This window comes from Lampetra fluviatilis, chromosome 53 (genome assembly GCF_964198595.1).
Source record: "Lampetra fluviatilis chromosome 53, kcLamFluv1.1, whole genome shotgun sequence".
NCBI lineage: Eukaryota > Metazoa > Chordata > Hyperoartia > Petromyzontiformes > Petromyzontidae > Lampetra > Lampetra fluviatilis.
The window spans coordinates 5,012,830-5,033,660 of NC_136327.1; the positions used below are offsets into that span (position 1 = coordinate 5,012,830).

Genomic DNA, 20,831 nt, shown 5'->3' on the forward strand with positions numbered 1-20,831 from the left:
TTTATTATTTTATTATTTCCTTCTACGTGACTTTACCGAAAGAACCAAGAAGATGAATCCCTGCAGTCACGAAAGCTTTAAATCGAAAGGTATGGAGTGTTTATGGACAAACTCACACTTGCCCTAAGAAATCACGAAAATTGAACGGATGAACAGAATTCGCGTCCGCTGCTTTGCCGTCAATCTTCCTAAATATGCCCCTCCCCCTCCCTCCCCCCACCCGTTACGTAACGACGTCATCACGTTGCCCCGAAGCGTCGTGCGCGATGACGTCGGCCTGGCGGGGGGGGGGGCGCCTCGGCCAATCGGCGGCGCGCTCGTGGGAGCACGTGCTCCATCCGCGCTTCCGCGTCACGTGCACCGCCGGCCCCCCCCCCTTCGCGAGAGTGGTAAACAGTCGAGCGCTAAAAGTGTGTCTCCTGCCGCCGCACTTCCCTTCACGGACTTCGCCTAGACGACGAGACGTCTTGTTTAAAATCACCTCGAATGGACATTTACGATTAGCAAGCATCCGCGAGTGTTCGGCGAAGCCCCCTCCGTTTCGTAGGTCGCGATAATGTTTGCATGCAGCTGCCGCTCGGCTTTCTGTGTTCGCTGTCGGGCAGCCGAGGCCGTCCGGCCTCTCGCGACCCCGAGACATCGGCGTTGATTCCCCCCCCCCCCCCCTTTGTTTTTTTTAAACGAATAAACATTTAAATAGTTTTTACGTCGCGCGAAGCTACAGTCATGGGCGACGCGGACAAGTTTTTCTACATCTACAGTTGCGACCTGGAGTTGAACGTTCAACTCAAAATGTAAGACGACCAAATCCGCCTCCGTCGATGTTTGGGATACGTCTGTACACTCACTGTACGTTGAACTTCTTTCGCGCCGTACGTAGCCCACCGCGCTCGACGGAGGTGCGTTGGTGGGGAATGACAGCAAACTAAACACACCCAGAAGTAGTTCAAGAGAAAATGTGTTTTCAATCGAGATTACCTTCACGGGCGTAGTTCCCACTGGGCTTCCTAATATCGGAAGGGAAGAGCGTTCCAGACGGCCGCTGAAGCGCATCTGAAAGCGCGCGATGCGGGTGTCCGGTCTGTGTTCGATGGCCAGCGTACAAAGCGGCTGCGACACATGTGTCGTGTCTTAATCAAGTGCCGCGCTATGTATATATTTTTTAGGAATTGTAGGAAATCAAAGAGCCTCAACGTTAGCAAGCTAGGGCAGACGAACTCTCCGTGCCGTTCAGTGGCCGATCCCCCCCCCTCCACCCATCTAACGGACCTCCTTGACCCCCCCCCCTCTCTCCAGACAGCACCCGGTCAGCCACCGCCCCCGGTCCTCAACTCTCACGGCCGCGCTTGATGCGCAGTTTGGCATTTTATGTTTCGGTGAGCCGCGCAGATGGAGGCAGCTCGAATGCGCTGTGCCGTGTGGAACTTTAAAACAAGTTTGAGAAGCACTGCGACTTGACCGCTTTGGGATTTAACGTGGTCAAATTAATGGTGGCCATTTGCATACTTCTGTCTTTGCACGGCGTATTCGAAATTATTATTTCCCGGAATGCCAGGGCCGTTACCCGAAACGTTGCCTATGATATATATTTTTTTAAAGCCAGAGTGTTATTGACGAGAGTGTTGTTTTGTTCATTGTGCCTGTGCGCCACTGCCAACGCAGTTTAATGTGTCAGATCTAGCAGTCTTAGCAGGATTTTTGAGCCTGGAGAGTGAATGGATCGGTGACCACAATGCACAACAGGCGTTATAGGCTGCAGGAGCTACGTGGAGGGCCGCAAAGAATAGTGCAGCAAAAACTATCGTCCTGCAGTTATAAGCTCCCACGTCTATGTTCAACCTGCGTTGACCAGCATGGTGAAGTATGGTCAAATAAGACCCACGACCCACGTGGTGCGGGGAGGCACCAATCCAGCAGTGGATTGGCAAAGAGCTGTATACGTGCATGTATTCAGATGAATGTGTCAGAAGGAGAGATGCGGGTTCAAATCACAGGTGGTGGATTCAACGCTTCATCTCTTTGTGGGCGATCAAATGAGCGACCCATTGTGCGAAGTGAACATTATGTCTTGCAGATGGACAGGTCCCCTGCCATATGAATGTGGAATTTAATTTACGCCACTTACTCAAGGCTGTGAACAGATGTGCTCCCCAATACTCATTTGAATGGGAAACCACTTTGACTTGAGGTTTTATTGAAAATTACAGTTGATCTGATCCTTTATTTGAGTGAAATAGGAAATTGCGGCATAGTGGCTTGTGCCACTGCACTATGTGGCAGAGTATTTTGAGAAAAAAGTATTTTGATTTTTTACAGAGCAATGCATTTTTTTGGCTTTAGAGAATAGCCTATAGAAGATTCTATCAAAGAGCTACTTCTGACATCCCTTCAAGTGACCTTTTCCAAAAATTAGAGGCTTAGGACTTTCCCACTTGGTCTGCTATATTAGGGTAATGTCCGTCACATGGCAGCCACACCGATATTTTAACTCTCAGAGCTCGAATTCAGTCCCAATTAAGGGGAGAGCCAAATTTAATTAAAAAAAATTTGTGCAGTACTTGGTGAGTGACCTGGTTAAGACAATCAACTCACTGTGGCTTGCGAACCCGGATTTATCACAGGCGGCTGAAGCCCGAAATTGAACCCATGATCTCAGCGGTGCCGGCTCACCTCTCTGACCAAAGAGCCATCTGGCCACCGCTAAAAAGGATGTTATTATTAGTAACTTACCATTTTGATTTAAAGCTTTCGTGACTGCAGGGATTCATATTCTTGGTTCTTTCGGTAAAGTCACGTAGAAGGGAAATAATAAAATAATATTTATATAAAACAATAAAAATTCTCAAGACGTTTCGACTGCAACACAAGCAATCATCATCAGGTGTGAAATCCACAGCAAGAAAATTAGCACTTTTGGTATTCAAGATAATTTTCTTGCTGTGGATTTCACACCTGATGATGATTGCTTGTGTTGCAGTCGAAACGTTAGAATTTTTATTGTTTTATATTTATATTATTGTATTATTTCCCTTCTACGTGACTTTACCGAAAGAACCAAGAATGTAACTTACCATTGCTAATTATTTTGTCTCCTTGTGGGGTTACTTCTCAGAGGTAGCCTGGAGGGCAAGCGGGAGCAGAAGAGCTACAAAGACCTACTGGATGACCCCATGCTCAAGTTCTCCGGGCTGAACCAGGAGTCATGTTCACACCTGTACGTCACAAGCCAGGTGTTGGGAGACGGAAGGCCGCTGGCTCTGCCCACACGCACCGCCTACAAGCCCTTCAGCACGCGCTGGAAGTACGTGTAGAACCTGCAGCCCTGGAATCAATGCAAATCAATTGCACTTTTGGTATTCGCGCAATTCTTTGGAGTGCAAGGTTATCGCCGAGGCGCTATGTTTTTCAGATGAACATATTGACGGTAGGGGACCAGGTTGATATGTGGGTTTACCCAATTAAGTAATTTGCAAGCGATTCTAATTTTTTTTATTGGACCAAAATCATTGAACCCACATTATCAACCCCCGCTTGGTTTGAATTGTGAACCAATACATTAACTCGCAAGAGTGCTACCGTTTGGCTGGCCGTATTACTATTACTATCCCAAAGCCCATGTTTTACTCGTTTGAGTTGTGAATCCTCCCAGCCATGGTTAAAATTTTCATTGAATAATTCCTGTATCGATGCTAGACCAGGGTAGGCAAGTGGCTAGCAGCCACAGCCATACTGGATGTGGTGTGAAATCCACCATCCATTTCAGTTTAAAAGTTTGTCCAATACAGATATAGGGCAATTAAATTACAAGAATTCAGCTTGTACAGCAGGTACATAAATTTCGGCACCAAAGGAGAAATGGTAATGGTTTGTGGAGGCCTTCATCCCGCAGTGGATTGGATGATATTGATGAACATCAAGGTGAAGTTAAATCACAGTTGAATGTATGTACGTTGAACTCCTTTTGCACCGTACTTAGCCAACTGTGCGAATCGGAGGTGCTAATCTGGAGTTGTCATATGCTTGCAATGTAGTGAGCCACACAATCACGAGCTTCGTTCCCATTAAAGCAGCCTGAAATTAGTGGTTGTTACACTTCTGTAAAAATACAGACTCGCTTGATGCATGCGGAACATTAAGTGTAACATGGAGGCACATGACAGGGCAATGGGGTTACTCTCCGTGAGTCATGCCATTTATTAAACAAGCGCACTCAATTGTTCATATTCTAACCAGGGCCATTGGTGCATTTGGCTATTGCCAATCGCCCTTTTTATTCTGGTTGTCTTGAATGTTTTGTATGAGATGGTTTATTTTAGCCATTGTCATGTAAGGATAATCATCTTTTTTTAAATGTATTGCTAAAATGTGAGGAATTTAATGGCAGTAGAGGGTAAGCATATGTATCTATGTACGCTGAACTTCTTTCGCACCGTACGTAGCCTAGTGTACTAATCGGAGTTTCCCGAAATTGCTTGTAAATCTTTGAACATATTCACACGTGTCAGTGGGTTGCCATTGGTTTATGCCCATAAAATTAGATTCTAAAGCATTATAACAACATTGTATGAATCTTGATTTGAAGCTTTCGTGACTGCAGGAATCCATACTCTTTGGTTCTTTCGGTAAAGTCACGTAGGTCGACAAAATAATAGATCACGACGTTTCGATCGCAACGCAAGCGACCGTCTTCAGTGAGAGTTCACAACGGTCGCTTGCGTTGCGGCCTCAACGTCGTGATCTATTATTTTGTCTACCTACGTAACTTTACCGAAAGAACCAAAGAGTAATTCCTGCAGTCACAAATGCTTCGAATCTAGTTTCTATTCTATACAATTTTTCTGTAAATTGACTGTTTGGAATGACATCGACATGCCATAAATTACTCTGGAAAAGCATTTCAGGTTTGTTGTTTGTCCTTGCCCTACCTAACCCGTGACCCTCGCGCGTGTCCTGTGCGCGTGTGTTGTGGCGCAAGTTGGAACCAGTGGCTGCAGCTGCCCGTGAAGTTTGCTGATCTTCCGAGGAACGCGGTGCTTGCACTCACCGTGTGGGACATGTACGGACCGGGCCGCGCCGTGCCGGTTGGAGGAACCACGGTGTCGCTGTTCGGCAAGCACGGGTACCGCCCCTTAATTGATGCGTGCAGTCGGTTTCGTCGCGATATGGCACTGCGACATGGCACTGCGACAGTACTGCTTATGAATGTGTCATCCGTTTTCATTGTTTCTTGATGTTGTACCGGCTGACGTACCGACGAGATCATCGTCACGTGGCTGCTGAGTCGCCGACCCGCGACAAGTACCGAGCCACAAATAAATACAAAATTTCACGAGCCGGATAATCCACCAAACGAGTGTTAACTTTACTCACATTTACAGGTGCGGCCCCTTTTGTGAATCCACCACTCGGCTTTTCCATGCTCTGCGGGTTCTAGGGGGTATCTAGACAATGCTTTACCACTCTGGTCAATGCAAGGTTGAGGAAGGTGGGGGGAGGATGTTAGATGTGGGAGCATAGAAAGTACAGCACAACAGTGGATTTTGCCGCACTTCCCTTTGCTACCAACATAGCTCTACAGCGGCCTACAACACCTGTTTTATGCATGGTGGTTAACCTATTGAATAATACTGGTAGGAACCACCTGGTTCCACCAGCCCACAAGGGATTATTGTGTCCATCCGTCCGTCGTGAATCCAAAAATGGGAAGGTTGGGGCTGGGTGGGGAGGGGCTGGGTGGGGAGGGGCTGAGTGGGGAGGGGCTGGTCACCCCGTGGTGCCCTTATAAAACTCAACGTTTAACCTACTCACGCCGGCTTTTACCCGCCCTCACAGTCGGCCATATTTGCGGAATACACCACGACGCCGTTGACCCTGGCCATTGACCGAGCAACCCAACGTTCCTACCAGCTCCCTCCGCAGGAATGTGTTTATCCATAGCCAGGCTCAACCCTGCTTGTCTTCCGTAGACCTGACAAGAGTGGACTCTAATGAGGGCACTAATAGTCGTTTGAAAACCAGCATCAGTGAAAGCCCATGGAATATTCAGATATTTATTCAAGCAGCCAAACTTTGGACTGGTTTTTCTGTTTTTTTTACTTGAGTTGTGGCCTAATGAAAAAAAACGCTGCTGGGTTGCCAGATGTTATAGTTTTGTCATAATAACGATGACAGAATGTGTTTGTATTGAAACACGTCTAACATATATTCCCTGTGTGCATTCGTGACGTTATTAAGCCAATAGTACATAAAATATCAGTGGGCTTTGCAGATATGAAAATTACACGAAATTCCTTGTAAATCTTTGAACATATTCACACGTATCAGTGGGTTGCCATTGGTTTATGCCCATAAAATTAGATTGTACAGCGTCATAACAACATTGTATGAATCTTGAGTTGAAGCTTTCGTGACTGCAGGAATCCATACTCTTTGGTTCTTTCGGTAAAGTCACGTAGGTCGACAAAATAATAGATCACGACGTTTGGATCCCAACGCAAGCGACCGTCTTCAGGTGAGAGTTCACGATGGTCGCTTGCGTTGCGACCTAAACGTCGCGATCTATTATTTTGTCTACCTACGTCACTTTACCGAAAGAACCAAAGAGTAAACATTGTATGCTGTTATGATAACAAATTGAAATGTACGGTTACTCTGACAGGTTGTCAAGGCATGGTATGTGTAAAGGTCAGAGTAATATATACTGAGCAAAAATAAGATGAAAAGAATATTAAAATACATTTGACACACTGCATACGTTGGATGAAACGTTGCCGCTTGGCTCTTCTAAACCAAAGTGAGTACTCGTAATAAGAATAATACAGGCAAAAGGTGATTTTTCGACCACAAAAGGTGCCATTTTAACCATAAGAGTTGTCCTTCCATCATGCTTTGCATTTCGGCAGGCGGGCATGAAAGTCTTTTTGTGGAAGGGGGTTGGTGGGCGGAGGCTGCGGTATGGATAACGTGTTCAAGAAATGTTGGAACGTACGCAGTGATCGTTAGTGCCACGTTCCGGCGGCAAACCATGCACGTGCACAACGTGGCGATTAGTGGTCTTAACTGGGGGTGGGGGGGAGGGGGGCAGCGTGCCACCCTACCGAAAGTTAGACAACCACTCGTTTAAAGTGAGTACTGTACTGGGGTGCTCCGTAAATGACTCGCTTAACGCCGTCGCGACGGCAGGCTGTTCCGACAGGGCATGCACGACCTGCGTGTGTGGCCAGGAGTGGAGGCAGATGGTTCTAATCCGTCCACAACTCCTGGCAAGGCGGGCAGCTCGCAAGGGGACGATCAAATGAGTCGGCTCGCTAAGGTACACACAACCGAACCGAGTTCGTGCTCAGTGACAGGTTTTTGATTTTTTTATTCTGCAGCTGCAGGCCAATGTTGTCAACTTGACAGCTGAAATCGCCTGAGCTTTTAAAATCAGTAATAAGGAGAAAGGGAGGTGGGGGTGTGGGGTGGGGAGGGGTTGCAGATGAGATTAAGCTGAGAAGGGAAAATGTGTTGTTCATCCCGTTGTGTCTACACAGGCAATTATCGAGCGCCGCGTAACATTTCCATTATGCAGCGCGGAAAGATTGAACCATTTTAATTCGGGGAAATACTCGAGCAAACATCAAACAGAAAATGCAACAGAACATTGTAGCATTTTGCAGACAACTCAATTGACATTTGCAGTTTTTTTGTTAAACCCATATCATTATTTATTTGCACAAAGAGACAGAACTTTATTTGCCAGGTGCATAATAATAACAGTCAGCTGTGGCTTGCCCATAGTAGTGGTAAAATTGCTCCTTGGCAGACCTTTTCCTTTGCACATGTGGATGTAGCTTTCCTGTTTTGTACGCGGCCCTGTACTCTCGGCTTGCGCGCAATATAGCGTGCGATTATGAGACGTCTCTGCTCATATAGAAGGACATGCGCGTTCGATGCACACATGCAACTTATTATGGGTGTGTTTCTATACTCGCTGCTCATATTCTTCGATTTAGCAATGTTTCGAGTGTGCTGACTTAACCGGTTTGGAATACGTTGGCCACAGTAACTATTGGCATGCATTATAAAGGGAACGTGCTAGTGCATAGATTATTATAAATGTGCAGTATTGGTGAATCCTGAAATCTTTTGTCTAACTCTATATATGCACACACACACACGTTGTATTTATGATATTTTATTTACACATTTTTACACGCATGAAGAGTTTTAATTCAACTATTGGCATGATGAGTTTCAGTCCACCTGTGCTGTGTCGGTAATGAGGTTTTTTTTTAACCATACTTCACCACACTGGTCAGTGCGGGTTAATGTAAGCGGTGGCCAGGAGCAGGTAAGATATTACTCACCACTGATATTAGCCGTGGTAATCAAACGCGGGTATCCCAAGCTCAGCACAGTGCTCTGACCGTTTGTGAAAACCCCCACCTTAAGTTAATCAGAATCAGAATATTGATTCAAACTGGAGAAATCCGATGACCTATGAAGTTCTTATTCACAGATGCTACAGTCTCCTTAACCTAGCTTCGTTTCAAATGGCTCACAGCAGTCAATATCTGATCCTTCCTCTAGGTTGAGTCAGACTAAAATTATATCCCGTTTTAAATATGAGGCACGAGCACTGGTAAGACAAAGGCAAAGAGACCCGTTATTGTCTGTCTTTCCATTTAGATATGCCTCGCTTAGCCTGTAATTTGTAAATATTTGCCAACTGCCTGTTGGCTCACCAAAATACGTTTCGATGTATGCCACATAGGCCTCGGCAAGGTAAGGTAAAAGGTAAAAACAACGAGCCTACCTTTACCCTACCTTTTACCCTAACCCAATACAAAATACCCGATTACAGGGTAATTACTGGGGTACTACACATGAAAAGGTTTATAACAGGTAAATGCTAGGTAGAGCGCTTTATTCATATCGAATACTCTCGATGATTCCAATTTTACATGGAGGCCACAGACTGCGCCACGGAGCTTTTAGTGAGCGGTAAACAGGGTATTTACCGGGTAATACTTCGCGCTACCTTTACCCTACCGGCTAATTCTTCCGCGCTACCTTTACCCTACACTTTACCTTACCCCTTGGCATGTCGACACCTTTACCCTTTTACCCGGCAAAAAGGGTAAATTACCTTACCTTGCCGAGGCCTAATACCACATTTTTCTGTGCAGGCAATTGAATGCAAATCCCATATTCCTGTGACCATAACTACGGTACAACGTCGCATATCTGACTAGCCATGGACTGAGGTACAGGCGGACACGTGAAAATGTTGTGTATGTGAATATCTATGTTGAATGACAGTTACATCGTGCAAAAAATACTGCACTGGGGTGGGCGGTTAATTGGTCAGGGCGGATATGTGACTGATGGTCGGATGTGTGACGCAGTACTGCACCGTGTGTGTTTGTTCTACTTCAATCCACACGTGTGTGTGAACACTACCAGGAATAACCCTGTAACAACTTTTTGATCAAATCTGGTTGTAAAATTCGATTCTGTATTTCATATATATGTATATGTCAACTTTAAATGGCCAATTGTTTTCTTAACTCAGGAGGAAGAGAGAATGATGGAAGTAAGTGATATATACAACTGGCATTTTTCTTCATTTCACGTCGCTAACAGCATTGTGAAATACAGAACTGCGTGAAACACTTGAGGTTCTTGCATCATTAACAGGTCTGCGTCTTACTAACTGCTATGCAACGAATGCGATATGTCTATAGCCGAGTGCACTCGTTAATTTGTTTAGATTTTATTGATTACTAAATGAGTTTCAAATTGTTTAAAGTAAAGAATCCCGTGTATTGCTTGTCAAACGATTTTAAAGACTAACATATTGCAATTGGCACAAGAAACTAATTAGAATAATTAAAATGTATGGGAGGTAACAATCACTTTTAAATGCTGCTATTAATAGTCGGCATTTAATGATCCAGTGATTAAAAGGTGTATTCTCAGACTCCTAGTACATGTCTTGCATTGTAGATAAGGGAATGCATTATTTTCCGATTATGCACATTTCATCCAAATGATTCCTTAAGGAATGTACGTGACAGAACAAATACTACATTTCAAACAAAGTGACAGACTACGAACAGGATGGTCGAGATGAGATGGGACTATCCAAACAAGAAAGACGATACAAATAGAACAACGGGACGGAAAGAACAACAGACAATACAAAGTTGACGGTACGGACGGCACAGGCAACACAAACAAGGCGGTGCATCTGAGGCGTACCATACAAGCGGGAGAATACAAATGAGATGACAAAATATTGCTTTCATCTCGAGTTTATTTGATTTGTTACACGGATGGTGGTCCCGTTTGGCCAGTTTCCCGGCTATTTTACACGGGAGATCCGTGCCGCTCCGTGAGCGCATCGGCAAAACAAAGACAACGGCATTAACGTTGCAGAGAGAACGGCCGCAGCGTCTTAAGGAATGTCGCACGACGAAAAAATTAGGCCGAATCAAATCGTGACACCAAATAACGACGGATGAAGCGGAGATCTGTGCTTTCATCGCGCTCGGCGCGTACAGTGCACGCGCATTTTTGCCGCGGTCACAATACGCCGTTGTGTGATTGTCTCGGTGTTCGCCGCGCCAAAAGAAAGGTGTGAGCCAAAGAATACAAAGCAAAGATAGATGTGTGTGGAATGGGAACCAGGAGCTCCTCTCATCAAGGAGCATAAACCATCAAGCAAACTCCGGTCATCCTTGCAGCAGCGGCTTTTGGCTAACCCTCGATCAAAGATGGTCACTGCATCGCCGCGCTTTCAGATGCGATTTTGTGGCCGTCTGGAACGCTCTTCCTTCTCATTAAGAAGCCACTGCAGCTATGCACTTTTAAATCATCGAGATTGAACACTCATTTCTTTCGAACCGCTTTTTGTGCTTAGTTTGTTGTCCTTTCTCCGTACTTCCGATTAGCACGGTTGCCTATATACGGTGCGAAAGAAGTTCAACGTACATACATACATACATCCGCTTTTAATTTAAGAGAGCTTTTTAAGCTGAAGTCGAGCACTGTAATGTGCCCATTAAATAAAATGCTGTTGAGGTTCACCCGTCGAGGGATATAGTAACAAGTCTTTTTGTGAACTTTATAATTATCCAAACCTTTGCAGAGGATAAAGCATATGCGCGCGCTTACATGTAATCACGGCTCTTGATCATAATTTCGCGAAAGATTTTTCTTGTTTCAAAGGAAATTATGCAATTAAATTCCACGCAAATGACATCAAATGAATACACGCGTATGCTAATGACTGTTCTTACCCCTCAAGTGTGTGTGCTACTCACAATGGCTGTGTAATTAATTTTCAGCTCAGGTGATATTTTGTTCTCATCTACATTTCAAAGGAATTTTGATTGTGGCCTTCACGACATCGTTTGCTTCCCCATTAACAGAACTCTTGAATTAAAGGCCTTCACAGTGGCAGTCACAAATCAAGAGAGAAATTATCAACAGTAGTTTTGACATCACTAATCGGCACTCTAACTGAATACCGCAATTTTTGCAAAAAAAAGTGTGTTTTTCACAGCGTGAGATAACATCGGCTGTCCGCTTTGTGCTGCCATTTGCGGTTGTGAAAATTGATTTTTTTTTTGTAACAAAAGTGGTCGACATTTTACGCCGCACTCATTCCTTCTATTTGCCTTGAAGAACTGGAAGATGAGAGCCGTTTATTATTTAATTATTTAAGCTCCCACAATCTTGGCATCAAATTAAAGTTGAAACTGTTCTCTAGAACCACGTAATTGTTTTCACTTGAAAATCCTATTGCTAACTTCCAAAGCAGTGAACCATCTTGCCCCAGCCTACATCATTAACATGCTGCACCCATATGTCCCCTCAAGGTCCCGAAGATGTGGGGATGCAGATCTTCTCTGCATTCCCAGGTCGAGGTTTCAGTGACCGAGATTTTCCCCCTGTAGCCCCCAGGCTATGGAACACTGAACCGCGAGATATAAGGATCCCTCTGAGTCTGTGGGCATTTTTAAAATGCGTCTTAAAACCTATTTATACGCTTCCGCTTTTTAAATTGTAGTAAAAAAAAATTATGTATTTATAATATACTTTTTTATGCTGAGTTGCTGCTGCTGTGATTCTTGATGAAAAACGCTATATAAATGGAATTATTATTTACTTTCAAACGTTTGTAGTTTTTTTTTATTCTCCCATAAAACAATTAAAAAATTCGTCTGCTGAAGAGATGGTAACACAAACATTTTCTCGTAAATTAATCGTTAAACCTCACGAAGCGTAAATTTTACGTACCGTATTCTCCAAGGCTATGACACGCTCCAGAAATTACGACGCACACAGAACTTGTGCCCGGTGCCAAGTAAGTTATACATATGTGGTCACGCACGTATGTATGTATGTGTGGGGAGAGGTAGTGTAGCTGTTAGTGCGCTGCGCTACGAACCTGGGTCCCGGGTTCGATTCCTGCTCACGACCAACACCAGTGACAATTATGTGAACCGCTCCTGGGCCTCCCCTAGGTCGAATCGGCCTCAAATGAGTACCTGTTGCGATGTGTAAACATCGCCCCCTCATGTGCCGTACCGTCCTACATAGGTGCTTACTAACAGCACTTGCCCCAACAGTCTGTTAAGGCTATACGGGGGATCTTTGTCTCGTGTTGAACTTCTTTCACATTGTACATCGTCAACCATGTTTTTGGCATGGCACGCAACATGCTGGATTATGAGAGGCGCTTCCAAATTCTTCTTTGAAACACTGGGGAAAGAGTGTGTCTTGTACCACAGAGAATACGGTAACGTTCACCTACCCCCCCCACAACCCCTTTGCAAAGCCGGAGCAGGTGGAGTTCACGTATGTTGTACACTTTTGAGAGAGTATATACTGAAAGATGTGTTTTTGTATTTTAACTTGTACGCATATGGGCATGTACCGTCTATTTGATTTGAGTGTGTACGTGTGTGTGTGTATGATTCAACGTGTGTATTGTGTATGCGTATATGAACGGATTGGTGGTACACGGGTGTGCGGTATAAAACATTTACAAATTTTGCAATAATTTTTTATTTTCTCGCGATTCGCAACCACCGGTCAGAAAATCTTGTGGGGTGGTGGTGCGTCAAAATCACTTCTCGCGATGTCAAAGCAGTCGGAAGGCGATTGTCCGTTCAAATTTTGATTGTAGGCTGTTGATGAGGACCGCTGTGTTATGCTGCACCGGTGTACCACCAATATATCCATTAATTGTGTGCGTATATATGTGAATATGCATTTAACTAAAGTGCTAATGTACTTCATGTGTCAACTATGTCTATATATATTTATTCTTGTATAATTGGTAACTTTGCTGAAAGTGTGTCTCCTTAAATCTCCTTCTGACATAAAATTGGCTACTTCCTGCAATCTCAGTGCAGCTGTTCCATGTTTGTAAAATATATTGTAAAGAATTTCGTTGATGTAGGCCTTGGTTTGTGAGAGCTTGGATGACCTGCACTGCCATCGTCTGCACATGTTAGGCCACGGAGGCGAGATGTTCACTTCCTCGCCTGGTATACAGGAGGTCCTGGGTTCGATCCCGACCCTGACGCCTGCTGTATATTTGGAGTTTGCGTGTCTCTCTCCCCGTGATCGTATTGATTTTTCTCCGGTTCCTACGGTTTTCCCGCCACATTTAGAATTATGCGTTTGGAATGTTTGGCTGCAATACATTTCAATCATGATAGGCCACTTCGTTGAGCTATTTTTTGTGTCCAGGTCACTTTTGAAAAATAGCTATATTACTCAGGGGGCCTTATCTGGTAAAAAAAGTTCATAGTTTATTTGACAGTCATTCTTCGTTTGAGCATGTAAACACTTTTTGATTTAATGCTTTGTGACTGCAGGGATTCATATTCTTGGTTCTTTCGGTACGTGACTTTACCGAATGAACCAAGAACATGTAAACACTGCGTATTTTTATTTATCGTATGTGTGTGTATTATGTATCTAAACTCTGTTCATATAAAAAAGAAAACTGTCCTGTGTATATATGTATAATAAATGCAGTAATAATGTATAACATCACATGCAGCCCGGGTACACCCACTGATATAGGGCAGGTGACTTAATTAGAATGCAGCGGAGCCCGGACGCAGTCGCGTAATATCAATCAAAGGCAGCTTGGCTTCTAAACGATGGAAATAACCATGGCTCCCAAGCACGATCCGCTACATAGAGAGGAGGGCAGGGAAATGTTTACACCTTTTTTTATTTAAAGCTTTCGTGACTGCAGGGATTCATCTTCTTGGTTCTTTCGGTAAAGTCACGTAGAAGGGAAATAATAAATAAAATAAATTAAACATAATAAAATACAATTTGCATTTGTCAAGGCGCCCTTCCTCCCCTAACCCAGCTTAAATATACACTGCCAAGCTTGGTGGTGTTCATTCAGACGCTGTCTTTCCGACAGACCTGTTCTTCACCTGAGGACGGCTGCTTGCGTTGTGGCCGAAACGTCGTGAGAATTGTATTTTATTATGTTTTATTTTTATTATTTTATTATTTCCCTTCTCCGTGACTTTACCGAAAGAACCAAGAAGAGGTTTACAACTTTGTTGATGTTTACAGCCTTTTGTCAATCCACTGCTAGATTAAGGCGTTCACGGGGGATGGCGGGGGGGCATACTTCTCAATGCTGATCAGTGTGGGTTGGTCCACATGACTCCGATATCAGGATCGGTTTTTCCGATACCACCCGCCACTGATGTTGGTCGTGGTCAAGAATCGCTGCGAGTTGCCTAAGTCAAACCAGACCGTGTTAAAAATGTACGCTTCAATGTCATTTCCCTTGGCATTTACATCAAGTCTGCCAAAGTAAAGAAACTCGTCGAATATCCTGCAAGCATGGGGAGAAACATATCAAGCCGTGCTACGCGGTGGCCCTTGTTTTAAGATGGCACGGTGTTCATTCGAATGCATGGGCTTTTGCACTGTTGGCATAAAAAATGAGGTCTTGTGTTTTTCAATGTGTAAATGGTTTCCCCCCCCCCCCCCCAGAAACTAATTCAATTTGCTTTCGAATGTGTGCTCGAGTTTGGCAAAAAGAAAACAAGCAAGGAGGTGAATTGTGTTGCTGTGGTTATTACAATTCTTATGGTATCTGGTTACATTACATAATGAGCACACGTGGAACACTGTAATCAAAACTACACCCGTCGCACTTCCCCCAAAATATTTAATTACATCTGAGAATAACATTAATTTTGGCCGTTTAAAATCAATAACAAGATTCATGTTTAAATAGTTAAAGGTTTTGCAAGTTTTATTGTAAGTGACATTTTATATGCATAGATGAAAAAAACATTTTCATTGCGATGTGCATCAGTGCTTGTAACAAAAAACGAATGTTTCTGATTCAAGACAGGCAGTTGAATATGATATATTTGACATTTATGATGATGATGATTGCTTGTGTTGCAATCGAAACGTCGTATTCTATTATTTAATTTAATTTATTATTTTATCTTTAGATGTGACTTAACCGAAAGAACCAAATAATGACATTTATTATTTTGTTTAATTTGTAGTCATATCACACAATCTGAACCAAGCACTACATTTTTCAAACGTGAAGTAATCTTGAAATCAAATCATACAGCTCGTATAATTGAAGTCAAGAGACTTAGGTAAACCCAAAAAACTTTTCAAGGACATCTGCAAGTGTGATCTCAAATGCTTTAAAAACCACCGTCGATGAGTGGGAATCTCTGGCAAGACACAGTGGAAACTAGCCGCAGCAGACTCTGGGTATGCGGTTGGAACTGCGACGTGAGATGGTCTCAGTGGCTTCTGGACAAGGGCCGCCCACGTACACAGCAGGACAACACCAGCCTTGGCAGTCGGAACGTCGGCCATGACAGTACCAGAGTCACGAGTACAGATCAGTTATCGGAATCTTTATTTTCCTGGAGGAATGTGATGAGCTATAAAGCTCTTTTTGACATGTCGAGTAGGGGCTGGTCAGAATGTTACAACGATAAACAGTGCAAAAATTAAATACAAGTTCAAAGTATAGGAAATGTAAGAAAATCACTAAAATAATATACAAATAAAACGAAAATTTTATTTTACCAGGTTCAGCTCACTGAGCTGTTAGCTTCTTTTTCAGAAAAGACCTGACCACAAATGATAGCTCAATGAAGTGGCTTATCGCGTGGAAATTTATAGCGGCAAAATTCCAGGATCGTCGTTTTCACTCATTGCAGGAAATTTTCAAATGTAAACAATTTTCTAAAAAATTTACACTGAAAACTCATTGTCTTCCCTGGACGACGGAGAAAAGGACGATGCCATAGACAACCAGAGTCAATGATTAGCCAGTGTGTGGAATTAATAATGGCTTGCATGCGATCATACTGACTGCTGTTTTTAGGTACAGCTCTATGTCAGTTCACTGCTAGACAAGGTCTTGCCCGTGCCCTGTGAGTGTGTGGCGGTTATTCTACCATACTTAAAAGGGAAGGCCCAGGACTGGTTCAGATATAACTCTTCACTGGTCTTGGTCAAGAGATGTAATGATACCCAAATTAATGGGATGACCTCCCCACCTCACAATATACAATACAGTACTTAATATCTCGCGTCGTTTTTGGTTATTTCCGCAGGGTTTGCTGATAACCATAGCGGTTAGCTCTGAAAATGACACTGATGAGTGTAGTAATACTGTGTTATGTTACCATTACAATGACATGGTGTGAAGACAGTCATTGTTCTGAATCAGGCAAGTTATGCTCATCCATGTGCAGTCTGCATGCTGAACCATATCATGCTACGCAGAATATGAAATGTGTTTAACTTTAACGAGGACTGACATTTTAAACCAGTTAAGCTTTTAATGCGATGCCGTATGCCAAGATGATCAGTCTGTTAAATTTACAATTTAATTAAAATGACGGTTTAGGCGAAAATACCATTACAAAATTACACACGTCCTCCGGCTCGGGACGTTACTTATTCTGTCTTCCTGCTGTGTCCTCTTGCAGCTGACCAAAGCTCATCGGCAGGGACACATGGTCAAGGTGGACTGGCTGGACCGCCTTACTTTTCGTGAAATTGAGATGATTAATGAGGTATTTTATCACCACCCCAATATCGTTGTTGTCATCGGTCTCATTTTCGTTGTTGTCATGACTTTCATTTTCAGCACCACCGTTACTCATCTCGTCGGTCACCTTCGCCGAGGTGGCCAGATGGCTCGGGTCAAGAAGCAGAGCCGGCACTGCAGATGTACAGTGATCCCTCATTTATCGCGGTTAATGGGGACCGGAACCCCTCGCGATAGGTGAAAATCCGCGAAGTAGGATTGGCCCCCTAGGAATTTCCGTATATGTGTGTGTGGGTACCAGAATGTTTAAAATATGTATATTTATACTTTATATATATATATTTTACTTAAATCTATTTAATTATAAAACCTTAATATTATACATTCACGCTCTCTCTCTCTCTCATACGATACGTATTATGGTGTTCTACACTCACCAATGACAGTAGTATCTTGAGACTTGACTCCAGTAATGACGACGACGACGATGACAATGACGACGATGACAGACCTGTGCAGTTCGATGAATGTGATGATGAATGATGATGATGATGGTGTTACTGCACAGGTATAATGAGGCCTTTAAATCAGTTCGAAAAATACGCGATGCACTGAGGCCGCGAAACTTGAACCGCGAAGTGGCGAGGGATTACTGTACTGGGTTCTTATCTGGCTTTAAACCAGCCCAGTTGACGATTAAACCGGGTTCTCAAGTGTAGCGAGTTGACTGCAGATTCCAGCTCATGAGAATAATTTCGTTTACCAGTTTTACTGCCATGTAACCAACGTATCTCGATGTTTGTGTCATGTGGGACGGAGCTTGCGAATGGAGATCACGAAGGTCACTTGAAGGGCTCTGTGATAAGTCGTTCTGCTATCTACTGGCATGGACCATACCCTACCATGGGTGATGCGCTGCTATGCAAGAGTTCTGAATGGATGCTTTGTCCTACGACATGACGCGGATAGCATAAATGGAATAGAATTGGGAAAACAACATTAAAGACAAATCACCTAGAATTCTGCGGTTGTCGATCAGGCTTGTTCTTAATTGTTCTTGTGCACCACTGCCAAAGCAGAGTATCACCAAAGAGCGCTCTTCTTAAGTTCTCTACCCAACCTCTCTCCATCCCACGGGACCCCTGCTTGTGAACCTTCACCCTCACCTCGCAACACCGCACTCCACACTAGGTTCCTGAGCCAAGATGATGGGAGGTTGAGGTGGTTGAGGGGGTTTAATGCGGTGTCCCCACCTGAGCTGTGACGATGGGATGTTGAGGTGGCTGAGATGCTGTCCCCTCCTGAGCCATGACGATGGGAGGTTAAGGTGGCTGAGGTGCAGTCCCCTCCTGAGCTGTGACGATGGAAGGTTGTAGTGGTTGAGGTGGTCTTCCCTCCTGAGCCATGTATTTATTTTTAGGTGACACCATCGCTGGGTTCGGTTTAACGTCACACAAGGATCACATCGGTTCTCGCCATCATTGTTCATTTCATCGGCATCCTCATGACTCTCTTGCCACAACCCTTTGCTGGAGATGCCAAGGTGGTGCTAATCTTAAGACGTTGAGCCATGTTTAACAGGATCTCACAACCACGCAACTATGTACATGTCCAGCCCATTTTGTCAATCCACTGCTGGATGAGGGCCTCCCCATGCCGTGCGGGTCGTACAGGTTATTTGACCATGCCAAGGTGCTGGCCAGCGCTGGTTTGGGAACTTTGATATGGGAGCCATAGCAAGTCGAGCGCAACAGTTGATTTGGCTGCCCTTGCCTTTGTTGCCCACAATGTAGATCCATAGCCTATACTACCTGTTATGCACGTTGGTCTCCCACATCCGAGCTCTACCGAGACTCAGTCGTGCTTCGCTTCTCAGATCATCGGCTGTCCAGCCGTACCCTGTAATTATTTGCTATTGTTTCCGCCATCCACTATCGCATGGCATTGTAGTGCATGTGACCTGATTACGTTTCTGATGTGCATTGTTCATCGGCAGAAGGAGAAAAGGAACTCGAACTTCATGTACCTGATGGTGGAGTTTCCTCGAGTGGTGTTCGAAGACACGGAGTACGCTGTTGTGTACTACGAGAAGGTGAGATGGCTAATTCCGGCCTCCTGTCACAGAGAGATGGGGGGAGCGGCAGTGGTGGGGGGTGGTGGGGCTGGGCCCTGTCACCTTGTTAAATACAGCAAATTGAGAGGCTGATTGATGAGAGCTTTCAACGGTGACAATAGCTGCATTGCCTGTTCCTGTGAAATAGAACTGCTGAGGGTTAATGAAAACTGTAATTGCGAGTCACAGCAATCAGTTGTGAAGTGAGTCATTGGTTTTGCATCAATCATCAGGTGGTTCGGTCGGAAAGTGACAACGGTACTTGGCACCCGTATGAATTGAGTGGGTCAGCGAGTCAATTGGTCCACGGGGGGAATGTGTGAGGCTGTGAAATGTGCTCGAGTGTTAAGTGTCTGAATGTCAGTTGTAGAAATTTAACATCGAGGGTAACAGGAAGGAATGTAACTTTTTTTTGTACATTTCAAAATGTGTTTAAATTTAGGAGTAATACTTTAAACATGATTTCTAAATCATGGCACTAAACAAGAAATATAAGCCAGTGGTATGCTCTGAACCACATGAGCTCGGAGGGAATTTTGACATTCTTTTTTTGACTGGATTTTTTTTGTAACGTGATCTTGCATGAGTTCACAAGAGATTTTTTAAGACAGCATTGCACCCACGCAGCTAATACCATGGATTGTTTATTCCGAACTCATTAGCATTAGATGGGCACATTCTTGGTCTGCAGTAGATTTACACAAATCAGTCTGCATTGCAATACGAAAAAGGCTATGTATGTTGAACTTCTTTCGCACCGCACATAAGCCAACTGCCCTAATCGGAGGTGCGGGGAAAGGACAATAAACTAAACACAAAAAGCAGTTCTAAAGAAATTAGTTTTCAGCATAGATTTAAAAGTGCATAGCTCCAGTGGCTACCTAACATTGAAAGGAAGAGCGTTCCAGACGGCCACAGAAGCGCATTTGAAAGCACGCGATGCAGTGACCATCTTTATTTGACGGCCAGCTAAAAGCCGCTGCTAATGCCAGGATGACCGGAGTTCGCGTGACGGTTTATGCTCCTTGGCAAGATCAGCGAGGTATCGTGGTTATCCATGCGATGTCATCCTCCTTGTAGCTAAGAGTAATGTGTCGATCAGGTCAATAACAGAAAACCAGATTTGGTCCACAGAGTCAGACACAGTCACGATTCACTGCGCTTGAGTGGACACTCGGTTGGCTTTTTACCAATGCCCGTTCTTTTTTAGATGGCGTACAACTTTGTACTTAATTATTTCAAACAAATAGCGGATAGATCTCCGGATGTGCGCGCATTTAATTTAGAAGAAAACTAATTTTGGGAGGTAGTATTGTTTAATTTCTAAATTGGCAATTGTGGAGAAAAGTTTGCACAGTGTAGATTTTGCTCGCGATCAACTATGTAAAATTAAATAAATTGACCTTCATTTTGTACCTTTCTTTTAGAATTAAATATTGTTCATCTCTTGACCTATTCGCCTTCTTGATTTGAATTAACCAGCATAATTTACTTAACACTCATGAATAAACATGTTCAGATGTTTAATATCGTTTCTTAGCAATTATATACATTCTTATACATATATGGCAATAAGTTCAGGAGCTAAATTCCATTAAATAATATATACACCGCAGTGGATATGGTGCTTGAGAGAGTTAT

The 20,831-nt window shown here is 43.8% G+C and overlaps 1 protein-coding gene across 1 annotated transcript in view; it reads left to right on the forward strand.

The window, feature by feature from the left end:
- Positions 1-365: 365 nt before the first annotated feature.
- Positions 366-20,831, forward strand: part of PIK3C3 (phosphatidylinositol 3-kinase catalytic subunit type 3) — a 63,193-nt gene continuing 42,727 nt past the window's right edge. The window contains exons 1-6 of the mRNA XM_078879271.1: positions 366-794; positions 3,113-3,301; positions 4,976-5,119; positions 7,183-7,312; positions 17,016-17,102; positions 19,074-19,169. Of these exons, the coding sequence (XP_078735397.1) occupies positions 727-794; positions 3,113-3,301; positions 4,976-5,119; positions 7,183-7,312; positions 17,016-17,102; positions 19,074-19,169 (714 nt within the window). The 5' untranslated portion in view covers positions 366-726. The remainder of the gene's footprint in view (positions 795-3,112; positions 3,302-4,975; positions 5,120-7,182; positions 7,313-17,015; positions 17,103-19,073; positions 19,170-20,831) is intronic.